Below are 17118 nucleotides of genomic sequence, written 5' to 3' on the forward strand. Positions count from 1 at the left end.
TTGTGTGGGTTTTTTTGGCGTGGTTTTTGTTTGTTTTTGGGGTTTTTTTTGGTTTTGTTTTTTTTTTTAATTTAATTTTATTTTTAATTCCATGAAAAATCCTACTGCCCATTCAGTGCACAATTTTCCTCAGTTTTTGGTATAAGCAATGCTTCCTTAGTCCCATACGCCTGTGAAATTTAGGCATCTCGTGTGATGTAACAGAGGTAAAAGAAATGGTCAAGCATGATAGCAACAATGTTTTGGAAAGAAGAAAAGGAAATAATTTCAGAGCTTAGTAACTTGCTTAGCAGCCAATACCAGCCATGTCAAATGCTAACAGCAATTACTTCAAATGCTAACAGCAGTTACCAGCAGTTCCCTACTAGGAAATAAAAACTTGAGTCTTGACTCAAGTACAGTAGAAAGCCATTTATGCCCATTTCAAAATGTACTGAAGCATGTACTTTCAACATAATCATATTTTAAGAAGATATATTATATCTGTACATTTTGCCAGGAATGACGTGAATGAATTTTTCCATTTAACTAAAGAATTATTCCTGCACAATCTGACATTCTTTTCCTCACATCAGACATCACATCTGTCTGAAAATGTACATTTCCTTCAAACAGATGTCTTCAGTCTCACAAAGGAATTCTATTAAGAACAGGAACTGTACCTATTTGCCACAGTGTCCCTGCTTAGCTGACAGAAAACCTGACATTCTGGTGATAATTTGCACCAAATTTTCATCCCTCTCACACAGCAGAAAGAGTGGAGAATTTAATTACATAATACACTTAAAGTGGAGCCTCCAACAAATCTGCAAATTTACACAGCAGAAACAAGTTGCTTGGCTTTATTAGCTAAGAATCCAAGACTGACCCACTACTGCATATCCAGACACTGTGGACACCTTTAGACATCTCACTCCCAGAACACTTCCCAAAATATTAATTATTTTATTTACTACTGTCTTTTTAAACAGAAAATGTAGATGTGCAATGAAAGCAAGTTATTAAAATAAGTTTATTTTAATTTCTTCCATTTAAAAATAAGCTTTAGGAATCTTTATCACTTAAGCTACATTAATGAATACTCAGCTTCCAGTAAGAGGTAGTGAGAAAAGTGACGCAGCAAAGTATATACTCAAAATTTTACTTTAGAGAGGATGTGTTTATTCTGATTCACAGGTCAATAAGATCTTAATTTCTTACTGGGACAAGAACAACACAGGAGTTTTTGTAGCATGCAAATAACTAACAGACAGTCCTCAAAAAAAAAAAAAGGCAAACCCTATGCATCAATTTTTGGATGCTAAGAGACTTCATATAGATGACTACATGTAATAAGAGTAAGATACAAAAATACTCTGGGAAGAAGTCAGATGAACGATTCCAGTGTTAAGACTAGCTACAGGGTTTTTTTGGAAAATAGTTTTGAAGAAAAACTTATTACACTCAATGGACAGATAAGATATTTTTTTCTTTAAAATATTTCTGGGATTTCAAGCTTTGATCAATTTTATTCAAGTTTTCCTTCCAAGGTGGCTTGAATGAACACAGGATACCTTTGAAACACAAGTGACACTGTTATGCTTTCACTTTAAATACAGAAGCAATAGGAGAATTCAGTTCTACAGACTGTGTGAAGACACACATCTGGTAGCTCTAATCCAAAAATGCAAACTAAAAACCTTCCATAAAACTCCTCAAAATTGACATGAAGCTGTCACTTCCACTACTGATAGCAATCCAGTCATACTCCACCCGTAATTTTAGCTGTATCTGAAAAAGAAAACTTGATCAGCAAATTATAGCAGAAATTGTGTAGCATGATTTGGATGTGGATTAAGTGGAATTGAGTAAAACAGGTGTGGATGTGGCTTTAAAACTTCATGCACTCAGAGCATCATTTAACTCAGTTTTGTCATTTGAGACACAAGGATGTGGGCAGAAGCCAAGTACCAGCTCTGTTAGGCTGACGAGATTGTACTTTCACTAGCATAAGGGTGTTTATCCTGGGCAGAAGAGTTAGAATGTAAAAGCCGCCACCACCAGAAGAACATCTTGTCTGCCTATGATGTAAATATTCCTGTATCTATTAAACATTGCTGGTGGTCACTTAATCTGTGTGGTTTACAATGCCATTTAAGTAGCTAACAGTATTTCAAAGCACATGGAGAGAATTAGCTGACTCTACAGAAGTTGAAATTAATTATTAAAAGCTTTGAACAGAAATGGGAACAAAAATTTTCCTCAGAAACAGATGACACTGAATTTAAATCTCAAAATGTATTTCATAGCAACAAACACAAACCAGAAGATTTTTGATGTATGAATAAAAATTTAGGAAAATATGCATTTATGCTGATATAATTTTGCTTCCCTGAAAGGGCACGCAAATTACACCATGAGTCAGTAAATGTAACTTAAAAATTCCAGCAGACTACCTTCCTGCAATTTCATGGAATTTTCAGCTCAACAAGAGTCCTCTCCAGAGACATTTTACAGTCATACCCTTAGAGATTTTAAGTGCAGTGTGAACACCTAACATCCTCATTGCTTCCAGCAGCAGAACTTAAGACATACACTCTTCATGTGGGCAAAGGAACTGCACAAAGGTAAAAATAACCCAAAGCCACGTTAAGCGGAAGGACAGAATGACCTGTAGAGAGTAAAAGCAGTAACAAGGTAAAAACACATCCTCTGATACAAAGTGATGCATAGTAAGTGAAGAGTTAATAGGCACGTCACCATGTTAAATGCAGTACAACTGATAACTAAGCAATCTCCTTAAAAACACTCCCCATGTGTTGCTTTAGTATACACCATTAAAAACCCAGCAGCCTACGTCTGGGCTGTGCACAGCGGCTATGTCTGGATGTCCTTCAAAAATATCTAGCAAAACCGTAAAAAAGGCAATAAAGTAACACAATATTTTGTACCAATATCAGTCCTTTGACAATTCAGATTATTATCTAATACTAATTGATGAAATTCTTAAGTAGACATTTCACAATCCTATAGATACGAGAGGTCTAAGTTCACTAAGAACAGAACTGCTGCTTGTTCTTGAGGAACATGGTCTTGTTTCTCCTTTTTTGAGGCAACACATTTAGAAAGGAATAGTGGATGCGTTTCAAAGTTAACGATTCAGTGTGCAACTGGTTAAGCAATGTGAAAAGAGTAGCAGTGTCTGAGAACTTGCTATGAGCATATAGGAAATTTTTGTCAAGATGGATGACTATGAGCTCCAGGAGTCAGGCTGAGTTTTGGGTGGCTGGGTAAGAAAGCACAGGTATCAGCCCAAACACGCAGCTCATTCTCACCTCTTCAAATTATAATTGGCTCATATGGGAGAAAAGGGAAGAACAAGCATTTTAATCTCCTTTAAATCTCAGCTGAGATTTATCCCTTTGATCCAAAAACAACAAGAACTACGATCCACAAGAAGAACAGATGATGTGTGCTGGCTACGGAAAAATCGTATTTATTTGGACTGTCAGTTTTGAAAGTTTTTAAGGTCTTTTGCACAGGAGTATTTCCACAAAACTAAAAACAAAGCTGCAATTTTAGAAGTAGCTATAATTTTTTAATTAAAATTCACTGAAATACAATTAGCACAATTCACAACTGTGATCGAATCATTTCCGAAGAAAAAGATTAAGATGCCTATTCTATGTATCTTTCTTCCCAGGAAGATTTTACTCACTTCTCACAACAACGAGACACTGTATGTGAAATGCTTACTAAATTTAAATGTGTTGAAGGATTAAAAGAAATTAATATTTAAATAAACATACATGCTCAGACCAGTTAAGTTCATCATCCTTAAAAATACCTACTTATGTGGAAAATGTAAGATGAGTGTGAAGGTGAAGATTATCATTACACAGAAAATACAGAGGAAACAAAACAGATTAACTTTCCACTGCAGTATACAGTAACAGCAAAAAACCCATAGCATTGAAGGTGACTTCCTGAGATGTTTAGGTACGCTTTGCTTTCATAATCTGGATAGGCCAGTTTCAGATTATAATAAAACATTAATACCCCAAAAAAAGCAAACTGAGCACATATAGAAGATATTATTCTTTAAATTTATCAAGTATTAGAAAGTATTAGAAAATTGGTAAATGACAATTATCCCTGGATTTTTAGACTTTTAACATAATGTTTTTATAGTGCAGGAAGATTAAAAACATGTTGTAAGGATCTGTGGTAGAAATTACACTGTTCAAGATTTTCATAAACACCACTGAAGACAAACAGTAAGGTCACACAGTTTGTTAATGTAGTATTGTCAGTTTAAAGCTTCTTAAAAAGAGCTACAGAAAAATCTCACAATACTGAGCAAATGAATTCAACCTATCAGATCTTTCCAAAAGGTGATAAATGTAAAGAAACATGGGTGAAATAGCTGACTGGGAACACTTACGAGTTCTAGCTTATTCAGAAGATACTTTTAGAGTTACGGATGTTCTGTAAAAACACATACTTGCCACAAGTTTACTACTGCTGAGCTGCTAACTGAATATTAAGAAATGAACAAAACATCCTTTTAGTGTGCCAATATTTTTAATACTGCATGCAGTTCTAATCACTAATCTTTAACAGTTCACAAAAAAAAATATGATAATCAGTTAAAGCACCGTAACACCAAAAATTGAGAGTTAACAGAGGTAAAAGTACTACCAATAGGCATACTGGCATCAAACATTAGAAAGTGTGCCTTAGTAATGGAAGGGAAAAGAAAAAAAATATTTACAATAAGAATATTGCTCTTTAAATTCAAAGAAATACATTAAACGGCTATTGTAATATTTTTAAGTGACAGTAAGGCCAGTCACTTTTTGGTGCCACATGAAACAAAGCATGACAGAATCACAGAACAGTTTCGAACAGAAGGGATGGTCTCATTTCTACTAGTCTAATCCCTCATTGAATGCAGGGTGAGCTAGATAAACCTGGCTGCTCATGGCACAGTATAGTCAAGTTTTAAGTATCTCCAAGCACAGAGACTTCACAGCCCCTTTTGGAATCTTGTTCCAGTGTTTAATCACTCTCATGGTGAAAATTTTTCCTCCTTGTATACAATTGCAATCTCCTCCATCAAAACTCATATCACTTACCTCTCACTCAATCTGAGAAGAGCATGGCCCAGTCCTCTACACCCTCCCATCCGTTAGGGGAAGACAAGATCTCACCTTAGCCTTCCCTTCCTCGGGCCAAACAAATCCAGTTCTTTCAGCCTCCTTTTGTACATCATGAGACTAATGGTTACTGCTCTGCATGCTGAATTTGGTCTGTATTGCTCCTGAAGTGCGAGTTGTGGCCTCTGCTTTCCATTTAATTACAAAATGGATATTTTCTTAAAATTTTTTTTTTAAGCTCAGAAACAGTTCCTCCAAAGAGCTGTTATTATTATTAGTAAGTATGGTTAGACAAAAGTATCTTCAGGTCAGTTATTTTTCACACAAAAAAAAGAAAACATTAGATTCTTTCTAAAATGAATGTGCCGAGTTTTTCTCCTTTAAGAAATAAATTGCATACTTGAAGTTTAAATGCAATATGCAGCTCATTCAAAAGTTTTTTTTCTTATGTTTACACATTGTCAAAAGGGACATATAAATATAAAGGAAGGAGAAATGCACCTTGCAATAGCACTTGGTTGCTTTAAGAACTTGTGTTAGTTTTATTTAGTGAGGGGCAGGGTACAGTGGCAGCTTCTGTAAGAAGCTGCTGGAAGTTGTTTCCCCTTTGTCCAGTGGACTCGGCCGGGCCTAGGGTGGACCCACTGCTGGCCAGGGCCGAGCCAACTGGTAGCAAAACGTTCCCTCATAATGCCTCTGTGATAATGTATTTAAGAAGGGGAAAAACAGGAAAGAAAAAAAAAGTGAAGATGTGAAGAAGCTGAAGCAGGGGCAGAAAGAGGAACCTGACAGAAGCTCATGGTGATCACTAACCTTTTGGCTTCAGATCAAAGGCAGCCCAAGCTCAGGGAAAACACCATGGACAGATGCCTGATGCTGTGTCAGTACCTCACCCAACATAAGGGATCTTTCAGACTTTGACAAGAATGTAAATTTTTACCTAAACAGTCAGATATTTACGCCACAAAAACATTACCACTGACATTTCTAGCCACAGCCAGCAGAAAAGCACAATGTGAAGATGGAATATGGACTACCTTCCATGACCGCTTACTCAAGATTAAGACATGCAAGGAGCACATAGAAAGAACGGACAAAGTTATAATCACTTACATCTTCTTTGAAAAAAGTCAAAGTATCCTTCACAGGATCTGAAGTAACTTAAATTACAAACTGTCAAAAAAATCTGCTGCTCTGCAAGGCAAAGGAGAAACACGGACAACAAGATATTTGAAACCAGTGATGGCCTACAGGAAGCATCAGTTCAATTTGACACAGTATCAGGGTGTTCTCACTCTCCTTCCCACACAACTTTCAGTGTGTCTTGCAAAACATCTTGAAAATAATTTCTGAAAAGCATGAACAGACGCTACCAATCCCAGCAACTAAGCCACTAAAGTAACTTCTGTATTTTGCTAATTCTGCCATTGCAGATCAAAGCATAGTTTTACCTCCATTTTGTTCAAATATCTTTTTCAAGTTCATAAATACACTGGCATTTGGGCTACTCCTGTGTTACTGATAAAGCAATATTAAGAGTCTGTTTTCCTAACAGCATTCAACTGTATTCCTAATGAAAAATGTGTAATCTCCACAATGAATAAACATACATAATCTCTCTACAGAATGAATTACGATTATTTTATACCTGCAACTGCACTCTGTACTACAGCTACAGTTTTCAGCAAGACAATTCACAACAGTAAGTATGAGCTGGTAACTCTGAAATCTATTGACAAATGTTTACTTTTTGTCCTAATCCATGCTGCTTTTACAGCTGCTTTACTTGAAGTGCTGAGAGAGAAATCAAAAGGTGCTGACTCCTTCCCCTAGACCTCATCTCATTTATGTGGATCCTCCTGTGAGGGCCTTGAGTGCACTTCCATCACCCTAGGGGTTTAGCTGCCAGAAGGGGTCCATAAGGAGAAAGACATGTATTGAAAACACCATCCAGCTCTGCTTCCCTCCTTGCTGTAAAAATCTTAACTTCATAATAACCCTCTTCTCTGTGCTGTCCTAATGGCATCTTCATAGCTAGTGACCTGTCTGTATATGAAGATCCTAAAGGAGTTCTCCAGGCCGATATCCCACTATCAGTTGCTTTGCCTACACCATTTGTTTCACAGTCAGCTAGAAGCTCAATTCTCTGTCCAGGATCACAAACCACAGTAGTTTTTTTCACAGCTGTAATGACTGCTCAAACTGAAATTGTAATTTTCTTGGAAGCTCTGGATCGTTGCAATACAAACCTACCTTGTTTTCAGCTCACCATGATAACCAGTGACAAGCAGCTCAGCTGACCATTATGCACTAGGTTTGTACTCTAGAAAGATCACCATAGCAGTAGCAGAACTTGGATCTCCTGGAAAGCTTGTTGCAGGTAGAATGACCAAGGGCTCATTACCCTCGCAGGCCAAACACTCTCACTGAGTCAGTGCTTTCAGCACAAGCAAATAATATACAGTAATGGCTTCATGCCACTTGCATTCAGTGTGGATTATACTCTTTTGGTGCTTGGTATTTTCCAACAGGTCCAAAGTCATCTTCTGCAGACCTGATTTCTACACATTGGTCTTGAACAACTGCCAACAGTCTATGGTTGTGACAAAGGGCATAATCTCACAGTATCCGAATGAAAAAAGGAGATCAGGTGTACCGACAGTGATCAGGGTCAGCCAACCGTCCAGTAGCTGCTGAAGAAGGCCACTGTGAACAGCCACAGCAAGCCAGGCAGTCAGTATATCAGGATCCAGATCAGCAAGGTACATGGCTGGAAAACCACATAGCTGCAGCCTAGCTGAGGCAATGACCAATGCCAAGGGCCTGAGCTTAAAGACAACTCCTGAGTGAAAGGGGAACCCCCACAAAGACTTCTCACAGCTCTTTCCAGAGTAGTCTGACTCAAGATTACATGGCTGCACCACATCCAGGATGACCTTGAGCATCGTCAGCCAAATGAACTGCTGAAGGACAGGGTACATGGGGCCCTCATACTGCCTATCCTACAAATACCTACTGCTCCTCCTTATTGGTGATGGTACAGTTACCAGTGACAGCAACACCAGTCAATAAAATTCTGACACCCTTATTTCCTATCCACAAGACTTGTAACATCATTTTTTAGAACTGCTGGCATCTGTATTTCCAACTGTTTTGGCAAAGCTGTAATAAAACCAGATAACATGGCTCTCTGCAGTTCAGGAGGGGGAGGAGGAAGAGGAACAAGCTTCCATGCCATGCCAGATCAGATTTCCTTTTTATTCTGCAAACATTACATACTCCATATGATCCAGATACAGAAAGTGCTTTAGAATTAACTTTAAAAGATTGCAATTTTTACTTTCAAAGACATCCTGACAGTGTAGTCCACAAGGCTTCATGGATTATTTTTTTTTTTCTTAAATAAGATTAAGGTCAAATATGGTAGCTACAATATAAGGGTAAAATAAAATACAATGCATCACTTAAAAATTTTAGTTTAAAGATTATATTAAAATTGGTGATAAAGCAGTATCTTCTCTACCATAACAAACTAGATCTACTAGAAACAACTGAGGGGTTTATGCCCCTCCTCTGTTTGACATTACAGTTGCAAAGAGGAGTACTTCTACTAGAAATTTAATCCTATACTGCAACAGAAGATATAAAAAGGACAACTGTAAAAGTAGCATGGATTGAGATAAATAGTAAACATTTGTTATTAGGCTTCAGAGTTAAGCAGTTCATTTTTACTGCTATTAATTTTGTATGTATTGTTCTGATGGGCTTCATTTTGGAGGCAGATCAGTACTGGTAACATCAGAACAGCTACTGAGATGAAGTACACACAAAAAAACCCAAAGCAAATTCTGTACACATGTATGTATGGAAGAGAAGGTTTTCCCCCCACAGCATCAAGAAACTCCTCTGGGCTATAACACCAGAGACCCATCTAACTTCCCACCACCTGAAAAATTAAAAATAATATCCCAGTTATTCCTTAATTGCTTACAAGAAGGTCCACTCTCATCACCCATTTAAAAAAAAAAAAAAAAAAAAAGCCATCAAACCACAAAACCCCTTAACCTCTACTTTACTGCCATATTATCAAGTGCACCAAAAATTTAGTATTAGGAAAGTAAATTTCAGAACAGTTTCTTAAAATCCATTGTTTCCACAATTACTCACTTGACTGGAGCAAAAACAGGGATAATAAATTCACCAACAAGAACCTTGTTACTGTATTGAGACAAAGGATTATTAAGGTTCATCATTATAACATTTCATCATTCCAATTCCAACCTTTGTACGTTTTCCTGATTTGCACCTTTAAAAGATGGTGCTTCTCCCCTTCCAAAAGGCAGCATCTATCAGAGAACTAAGGTGATTTGCACAGAGTGAAAAGCGAAGGCCTGTCTACAGGTCAGGCAGTTACATTTATATTCCCTTGACAACAAGCACAGACCCTATTCTAACTAAAGGGAGTTTTATTGTGTTTCTCCCCCACTCACAGACCAAAATTAGAGTCTTCTAGAATCCATCCAGTCCCACTTCAGACAGAGAAGGATATGGCTCTCTTAAAAGGTAAAGTGAAATCATGATTTCTTAATACATTAAGACAGTGCTAGTGTTTAAAAGGGACAGGCTTCTGAACAGTTGGCGTTTTTTAAACTTTCAAAGCAACATTTTTTCAGTGTATGGAATATTAATGAAAAAAAAATTATTTTCAGTACTAACATCGAGGCTACACCAGTGAAAGCCGAGAAGCAATGGTAATTGAGAACGGTATCAGCTGTTTCTTGCATATAAACGCCATTGTTCAAGGTGTGCTGATCCCAGCTAATACATGTTCTGCTTTCATAAAAAGTTCTGAACCAAAACCACCTTAAGGAAAACAGTAAAAAAAAAAGCTTTGGTTGGATAATAGCCAGCTTAAAAAAAAATACACAAAAAATCCCATAGCAATGCAAAATTTTACTAGCTGCAAAAATAGAGGAAAAAAAACACATACACGCTCAGTATTATGCACAAGTGTCATACCAACACATAATTTTCCCAGTGAATTGTATAAAATGTAGATTTGCAATGCACTAATTCTATAAACCCCAAAGAACATACTCTATGAAGAAATTCAACACTCAAAACTGCACAAAGCACTAGGCACATAAGAGCTTGCTTGTTAAAGCTGAACCGCATCTCTTCTAGGAGATGCCTTCTGAATACATAAAGAATATTTTCACAATAAATGTCACATCTCTTCCCCCCCTTCCTCCCCAACAACACTTCCAATTCTTTTGCGAGCTGCAGCGGGTTTTAAAGGAGCCCTATCTGAACGATTCACACAAAAACGGCTTTGAGGCACGCCAAACGTTTGCCCTTATTCTACAGAAACTGTACAGCGATAACTTGGCTCTTCCCTCCCCCCACTCAGTACCTTTCTGGGGTAGTGACTTCACATCCTTTGACATCAGCACAGCTTGAAAGGGGGATGGGAGAGTTACGGCAGAAAGCAGTAAAACCTGCTTTTAACTATGTATGCAATGCCTCTGCGAATTCTCCAATCTTCCCAAAACGCGTGTTACAGAAAGCGGGTTTCAATCTCCCCCTGGTTTTATTGCGGCTGTAACAGACCCAAACGGAGCGGGCTACAAAGGCCTCCCCGCTGCCCTTATCTGAGCACCACAATAGCCATTTACGAGCCCGTCCGAGGGTCGCGGTTCCCTCGCACAATAACTCACCTCTAATATGCAAAAGGGCCACGGGCTGGAACGGCCCATTGGAATTGGCTGCGTCAACCACCATCCTGCTGCCAGCTCTGTTACATGTCAACATCTAGGCTCCGGCAGGCACGGCAATGTATTCCTTAAGGCAAGAAACCAGCCTCCATTTTAGTTTAAAAAAAGACAGAAACTGAAGCGCTCTGCAGCTGGAGGGAACTGGCTAGCCGGTGATGTCAGCGGGCGGGAGGAGCCCCATTGGCTAACGGCAGCAACTTAAAATGACACCGAAGAGGCCGCAGAGGAGCGCAGGCTGGTGCGGGGCTGGGGCTGCGCTGCGCGGCCCCGCGCCCGGCCCGGCCCCCGCGGTAGCGGAGCCCGGCAGCCCCCGGCCCCGGGAGGCGACGGGTCTTTTGCGTTGGGTTTTGTGAACCAGCGTGACCTTATTGCCGCTCTGTTACCACCCCCCCCCCCCCCCCCCGCCAAGATAACACCCAGTACGCACCTGCTAGGAAGAGCACATACTTTTTATTTTTTTTCCTCCTTTCCAGAAAAAGCCCAAAGCCTGCTCTTTCCTTAATAAGGACACCAAGAATTACTACAGAGGAGTTCAACGTTCACGTGGAAAAACACAGCCTTAAGGGCAACACCTATAGCTTTCAAAAGTCCTATTAAAAGGTAGTTCACAGTAAGATACAGGTCCTTCAATTAATATTATTAGTGATTATTTATAAAACCTTGTAAGCAATCCCATAAAGTGCTTTATGACTGCTTGCTAATATGTATGTTATGAATAAAAATATACACACGACATTCAGAAGGGGAAAACCTCATGTTTCATGCTCATCTGAGTATTTCTTTCAATCTAGAAAAGGATCTATCTTAAGTTTAAGTTAATGTTGTTAAACTTGAATATTGCAAAACTCAGGTCTTCCTTTCTAGAAAGTTCTGTAGTTACAAGTAACTTTTAAAAAAATATTAAAAACTAAAGTATTGCAGCACTAAGAACCAATATGTAGGCATATGAAAACAGTTTTGCCGCATAATCCCAGATTTAAAAAAAAAAAAAAAAAAAAACAAAAAAAACCAAAAAAAAACCCCACATACCATAACGATTTCTAAACTTTTTAGTTACATTACTTAAGGTATTTGGAACAAAACTGTAAGCAACCTTTTCCTCATCATAGGAGACTTGCACATTTATTTTTACAAGGAGCTCCTAGGTACTGCACCTCTGGGAGTGATGTTCAGAGAAACAGGCAATGTTATACCATTCCCAAATCTGTTCTTCCCAAATACTACTTGCACCAGTACGTCACCTTTAAATATTTATATTACTTGATCTATGACAATGTCTTAACTTGTATCTGCTCAAAAAGAGTACATAAAAAAAAAGAGGAAGAGACTTTTCAATTAGTTAATTTGCTCATTGAAAATTTGTAACAAAAACAAATCATAGGGCAGATGCATACGTGGTTAGAAAAATTATATCGCACTATGATAATGCACTGTCAAAGATGAGTTAGAGCTGTACTGAATATTATTGAATTGGATGAAGGGAAAAGAGGAATATTACCCCTAAAACACATGAAGAAATCAATTTGATTTACTGATTGCTGATAAGGCCCAATTTGAAGTAATACTTCCTGGGTGTCACAGTTGAAGAAGGATGTAAATCTAACAAGAAAGCCCATAGATGACCAATCTAGAAAACATTGCTTAGAAAAAAAAATAAAGCTGCTCTGTTTGATGTAGTGTTGGTTGTTGTTTGATTTTTGTTTGTTTAGTTTGGTTGTTTGGTGGTGGGTTTGGTTTTGTTTGTTTGTTTGTTTACAGAAAGGACTAGATTGAGAATATCCAAGTGTTTTAAAGAGTAATTACAGAGATGGAGCGAATTAGTTTTTCTACATTCACTATGGACAGTAAGTTCCTCCTATAATAAGGAAGATTAGGTTAGATACTAAATGAAATCCTCTTGCAGTAAGCATAGTAAAACAAAATAAGGGACTGCAAACTTTCCAATAATTAAAAAAAAGGCCAAACAATGAGTGATATAAACATAGTTTGTCCTGCTTTTGAGAACATGAAAATGGACCACATGAACTTCTGATGCCTTTTTAAACCTTTTCCGTAAGACTACAGAGATTCAAATGATTTGTCCTTCCAGCCCAGGCAAAACCAAGGGAGGTGTATTCTAAAAAAGTCAGGTTTTATATCCATATATCCCTTGAGTATACCTTAGATATGGAGTTTTAGTCCTATAAGACAAAAAGCTGCCATAGAGATATACCTTTAACAAAACTAGATTTAAAAACAGAAACAAGACTGGCCTCAGAGTTTTCTATGTGATCTTGATGGATGAAGGACAAAACTGAAGAACAACTCTGACAATTTTTTTTTCAATTCTTTTCATATGCAAAATTTTGTAAGCAAATTCTGTTTCTTTTCCCCATCCAAAGTATACTGTTTTACAGTGATGAGCCACAGTATGAAGCAGTAAAAAAATAGGCTTAAAATTACAGTTTATCTGGTAACCACATCTCTAAGAGGCAACTGCTCTATCTCTCCTCATGTCTTTGTTTTAATGGTCAACTGGTGCTTCTGTCTCTTTTCAACTCCCTACAAAGACTAAATTGGATATGAAGACTGCTGGTCCAATGGCACAGAACTTAACTACTGTACTGGAACACAACAGCGGAAAAAGGGAATGTTACTTTAGTTACAGTGCCATTTCTATTTAATACATAAGCATGGCTTGAACAGTTGGAGGTTCATTAGCAAATTTAGGTAAGAGTTTAAGAGTCAACCCCCCTGCACTGCTCTTCACTGAAGACAGTAAATGTGACATTTGCAGTGCCTGCAGTAGTACTGGCAGAACACTAAGTCACATTCAAGTAGGTTTTCTCTTCCAAGATACACATACCCTGTTCACATTTCTTCCTCTCTGCAGGACTGGGTTATATCTGAGGCCAGTACTTCATAAACTACCATGAAACTGGTTCAAAGAACCATAATTCAGTATATTCCTGGTATGCTTCTGACAGGACGCTAGTGGAGTTGAAGAACTTCAATCTTTGTAAGACATTTTGCTCATTAACAAAATCTAGTATTTTCCATCAGTTACGTTGACTGAGAGGTACATTCTGCTCAGGAACTCTGTATACCCTCCCCTTTCTTTCAGCCCTAAAATATTTTATTTGCCACCAAAGGAAAATATTTACTTCAGTTAAATTATTTTGAGCAACTTAATTTGGGAAAAAAATTGCAGTGAAAATTGAGTTAGGAATTGACTTACCAACGGAGAAGGAAAGAATATTAGTGCAAGTGGAATGAATATCAATGGGAGAGGAAGAGCTTACTCAAATTTATGAGGACACTTCTGTTGCAAGAGAATAAAAAAACATGTTGAACTTCAGCTACCCATTTTTAGAATTAAATGAATAAAAAAAACCCCCATACTGACAGCATAGCAAAACTGTAGCTATAACAGGTTTCCTGAACCCTGCTTATCACTTCTAAATTCCTGTTGATGAGAATGAAGGAAAATCCTTTAAAATTCTCAGGATTTAATGAAATGTGTTACATTCAGGATCCAGCACTATAACTGGCAAATTCTCTTTATACTGGGAGTATTTCAGTCAAAATAAGTGCTCTGTTTGGGTTGTGATTTAAAAAACAACCACAACCCCCCCCCCCCCCCAACAAATTCACCTGCCCACAGGTTGCCTTTATTTCCATTCTGAACTAGCTACTATTCTGAAAGTGACAGAATCAACAACATACAAGACAGTTAAAATTGGATGAACTTCTATTTACATGAAGACACCTTGGACAAAGTTGGTTACCTCTCAGACTTTATGAGAAGTTCTCATTTTTGTATTGGAGGAGGAGGGGGCTATTTAGTCTGAACTCTAAGGTAACTAAAGGCATAATTCCACAACTGCTGAAGTTGCTGCTGCTCAGCAACCTAAGCCAGTCTAGTGCAAACTGCTTCAGTCTCCTTCCCACATTCCCTTCTGCTTCATTTTGCCCTCATCTCCTTCAATGGTCATCAGACCCACAGCTCAGTTGGTTTAGTCCACTAATTCAACAGAAAGCCACTTACTTTATTGTCAGGTTGGTTTTCTGTTAACTTAGACTCAGCCTAAGTTGAACTAAGTCTGTATTAACTACTGCTGCCATCCCTCCTGTTGAGGCACATGTGTGCAACCATCTGAAATTGCTGTATGAGGGCTTGTGCAGCTGCATGGTTGAACCAGATTAGGAAACTGAGCAGAGTTAAAGTGAGAAGGAAAAGGGTGAGTTTGAGCCATGTTGATTCCATTATCTGGTTCACCAGACAGACACCCAAAAAAGAGACGAGAATAAACATGGCTCGCTTTTACTAGTAGGATCAACGTAATTTACTTTTTTCCCCCTCCAATTACAGCCTAAGCAAAACTTACCATTCTCACAAATGATGTCAGACTACAGAAAATAAAGTCTCTTCACAAGCCCAAACAATGAGTTAGTCAAAGAAAATAACTTTGTTTTAGGAGAGAAAAGGCACTGGATACTACACATTCTGAAGGAGAAACCACAGCAATAGGAAGGATACTGGGCTTTTTCTACAAGGTTCTGACTCAATTCCAAAAGGACAGCCAAGAGGAAATTATTCAAGGAAACAGAGGCAGTAAACATCATGTTAATACCTAGCTATCAAAAGAAATACACAGATAAGGAAAAAATCCTTACCTGGATAAGTGAAACTGGTATGGACTATCACTTGACTTCCTTAAAGAGGCTGAAGCACAGCAAAAGATAGTATTCTACCTTCCACATTGAGAAATTGGTAATATTTACTCCTTCTAGTACAAGAAAAACTGATTAAAAGTGGAATTGGCAAACATCTGTCTGTGATTGGATCTGTCTCTATCTGGGTTTCCTAATATTTGCATGGTCACTGTAGCACACACACAGACTCAACGGTGCCAAGTTTTCCTTCAGCCGATATTGTATACTCAAAAGATTTTTGTAAGTGGAGGGGGTGGGAGAGAAATCAATAGGCATCTATTGAGTTCAGAAAGCTGTGCAACACACACAAAAGATCAGTTACCTTAGAAGAAATACATTTTAAGAACAGCATCTGGTACAAAAACTTATTTCCCAGAGCAGACTGCAGAAGCTCATTTCAAGTACTGGCACACTATTTTAACCAAGCCCAGTATAAAAGCTAATACATACACCACCAAGCTCACTCCTGTCTGTGCCCTTGTTACACAGGTCACATGTCATTTTCAAGAAATGAAGTGTAAAAAATTACATTTAAGAGTAAAACTTCAGAGCATGCTAGTTATCCCATAAACACTGACCTATATTTACATGTATAAATATTGCATTCAATATTTGATCAGTAGAGGTCTTATGAAAAGAGAAGTTCAATGCAGCAGCCAAAATGTTTAGGTCTGATTATAACGAAGACCTGTGGAATCGACAAAAATGTTCTGTATGTAACTAAGGGCATAATAAGACACATTTTAAGAGAGATCTAAACTCTGAATTCAGAGACAGGTTAAAGTCTAGAAAATAAAGACAATATCACATTTAAAATCCTATTTTTATGGATTCTATCCAAGCTTCAGTGGAAACAAGTTTGGTAGGAAATGCTGCCAGTGACAGATGTAGAGCACTCTTCTAACAATTTCAGCTGCTGACTAATGAGTAGGTGTTTGATAGGACAGTTGAAATGAAAAATGGCTCACTAATCCAAGTCTATGATTTCATGTAAAGCTAGCTAAAGAAAAAAAATTCACACACTGAAGCAAAGTATTTTTCTCTATAACCTTTTTTGGGGTAGTTATTCACTCACTAATATCATGTTTCTTGATCTTTAAAATGTTAATGAAGTAATTCAGACTAGATAATTGCTAAATATTTTAATATTAATGATTTGATAATCATTAAATATTAAAATATTTACTCATTTGATACATCATATTTTCCTGTATGAAGACCAAACAATTGCCAGTTTTTGCTTTAAGAAACATATATGCTTACTACACACACATTTTAATAATTCTTCTAAACATTTAAAAGAAAAAGAAATACAGGAAAGTCTGTTTATGCAGCGCTACGATAATGTTAAAATGATCAAAGTTCAAAGACAAAGTTACTAAATTAACATGGCAAAGAGTCTCCACAGTTCTTTCACATGAAACAATTCAACACTCACTGACACATAACCATATTGATTGTACAAAAGAAGGAGCTTCTGCAGTATTTTCCATTATGGACTTTTTGTTTCA

The 17118-nt window shown here is 37.6% G+C and overlaps 1 protein-coding gene across 4 annotated transcripts in view; it reads right to left on the reverse strand.

Moving 5' to 3' along the window:
- The window catches only part of PPP2R5C (protein phosphatase 2 regulatory subunit B'gamma), an 85986-nt gene that overhangs the window by 44507 nt on the left and 24361 nt on the right, over positions 1-17118 (reverse strand). The window contains exon 4 of one of the 4 annotated variants that reach the window (XM_086750259.1): positions 10856-10979. The exons of the other annotated variants lie outside the window; for them this stretch is intronic. Coding sequence (XP_086606385.1) covers positions 10856-10949 — 94 coding nt within the window. The 5' untranslated portion in view covers positions 10950-10979. The remainder of the gene's footprint in view (positions 1-10855; positions 10980-17118) is intronic. 4 annotated transcript variants of the gene reach the window in all.

The sequence above is a fragment of the Chlamydotis macqueenii genome, chromosome 5 (assembly GCF_036417535.1).
Source record: "Chlamydotis macqueenii isolate bChlMac1 chromosome 5, bChlMac1.mat, whole genome shotgun sequence".
NCBI classification, from domain to species: domain Eukaryota; kingdom Metazoa; phylum Chordata; class Aves; order Otidiformes; family Otididae; genus Chlamydotis; species Chlamydotis macqueenii.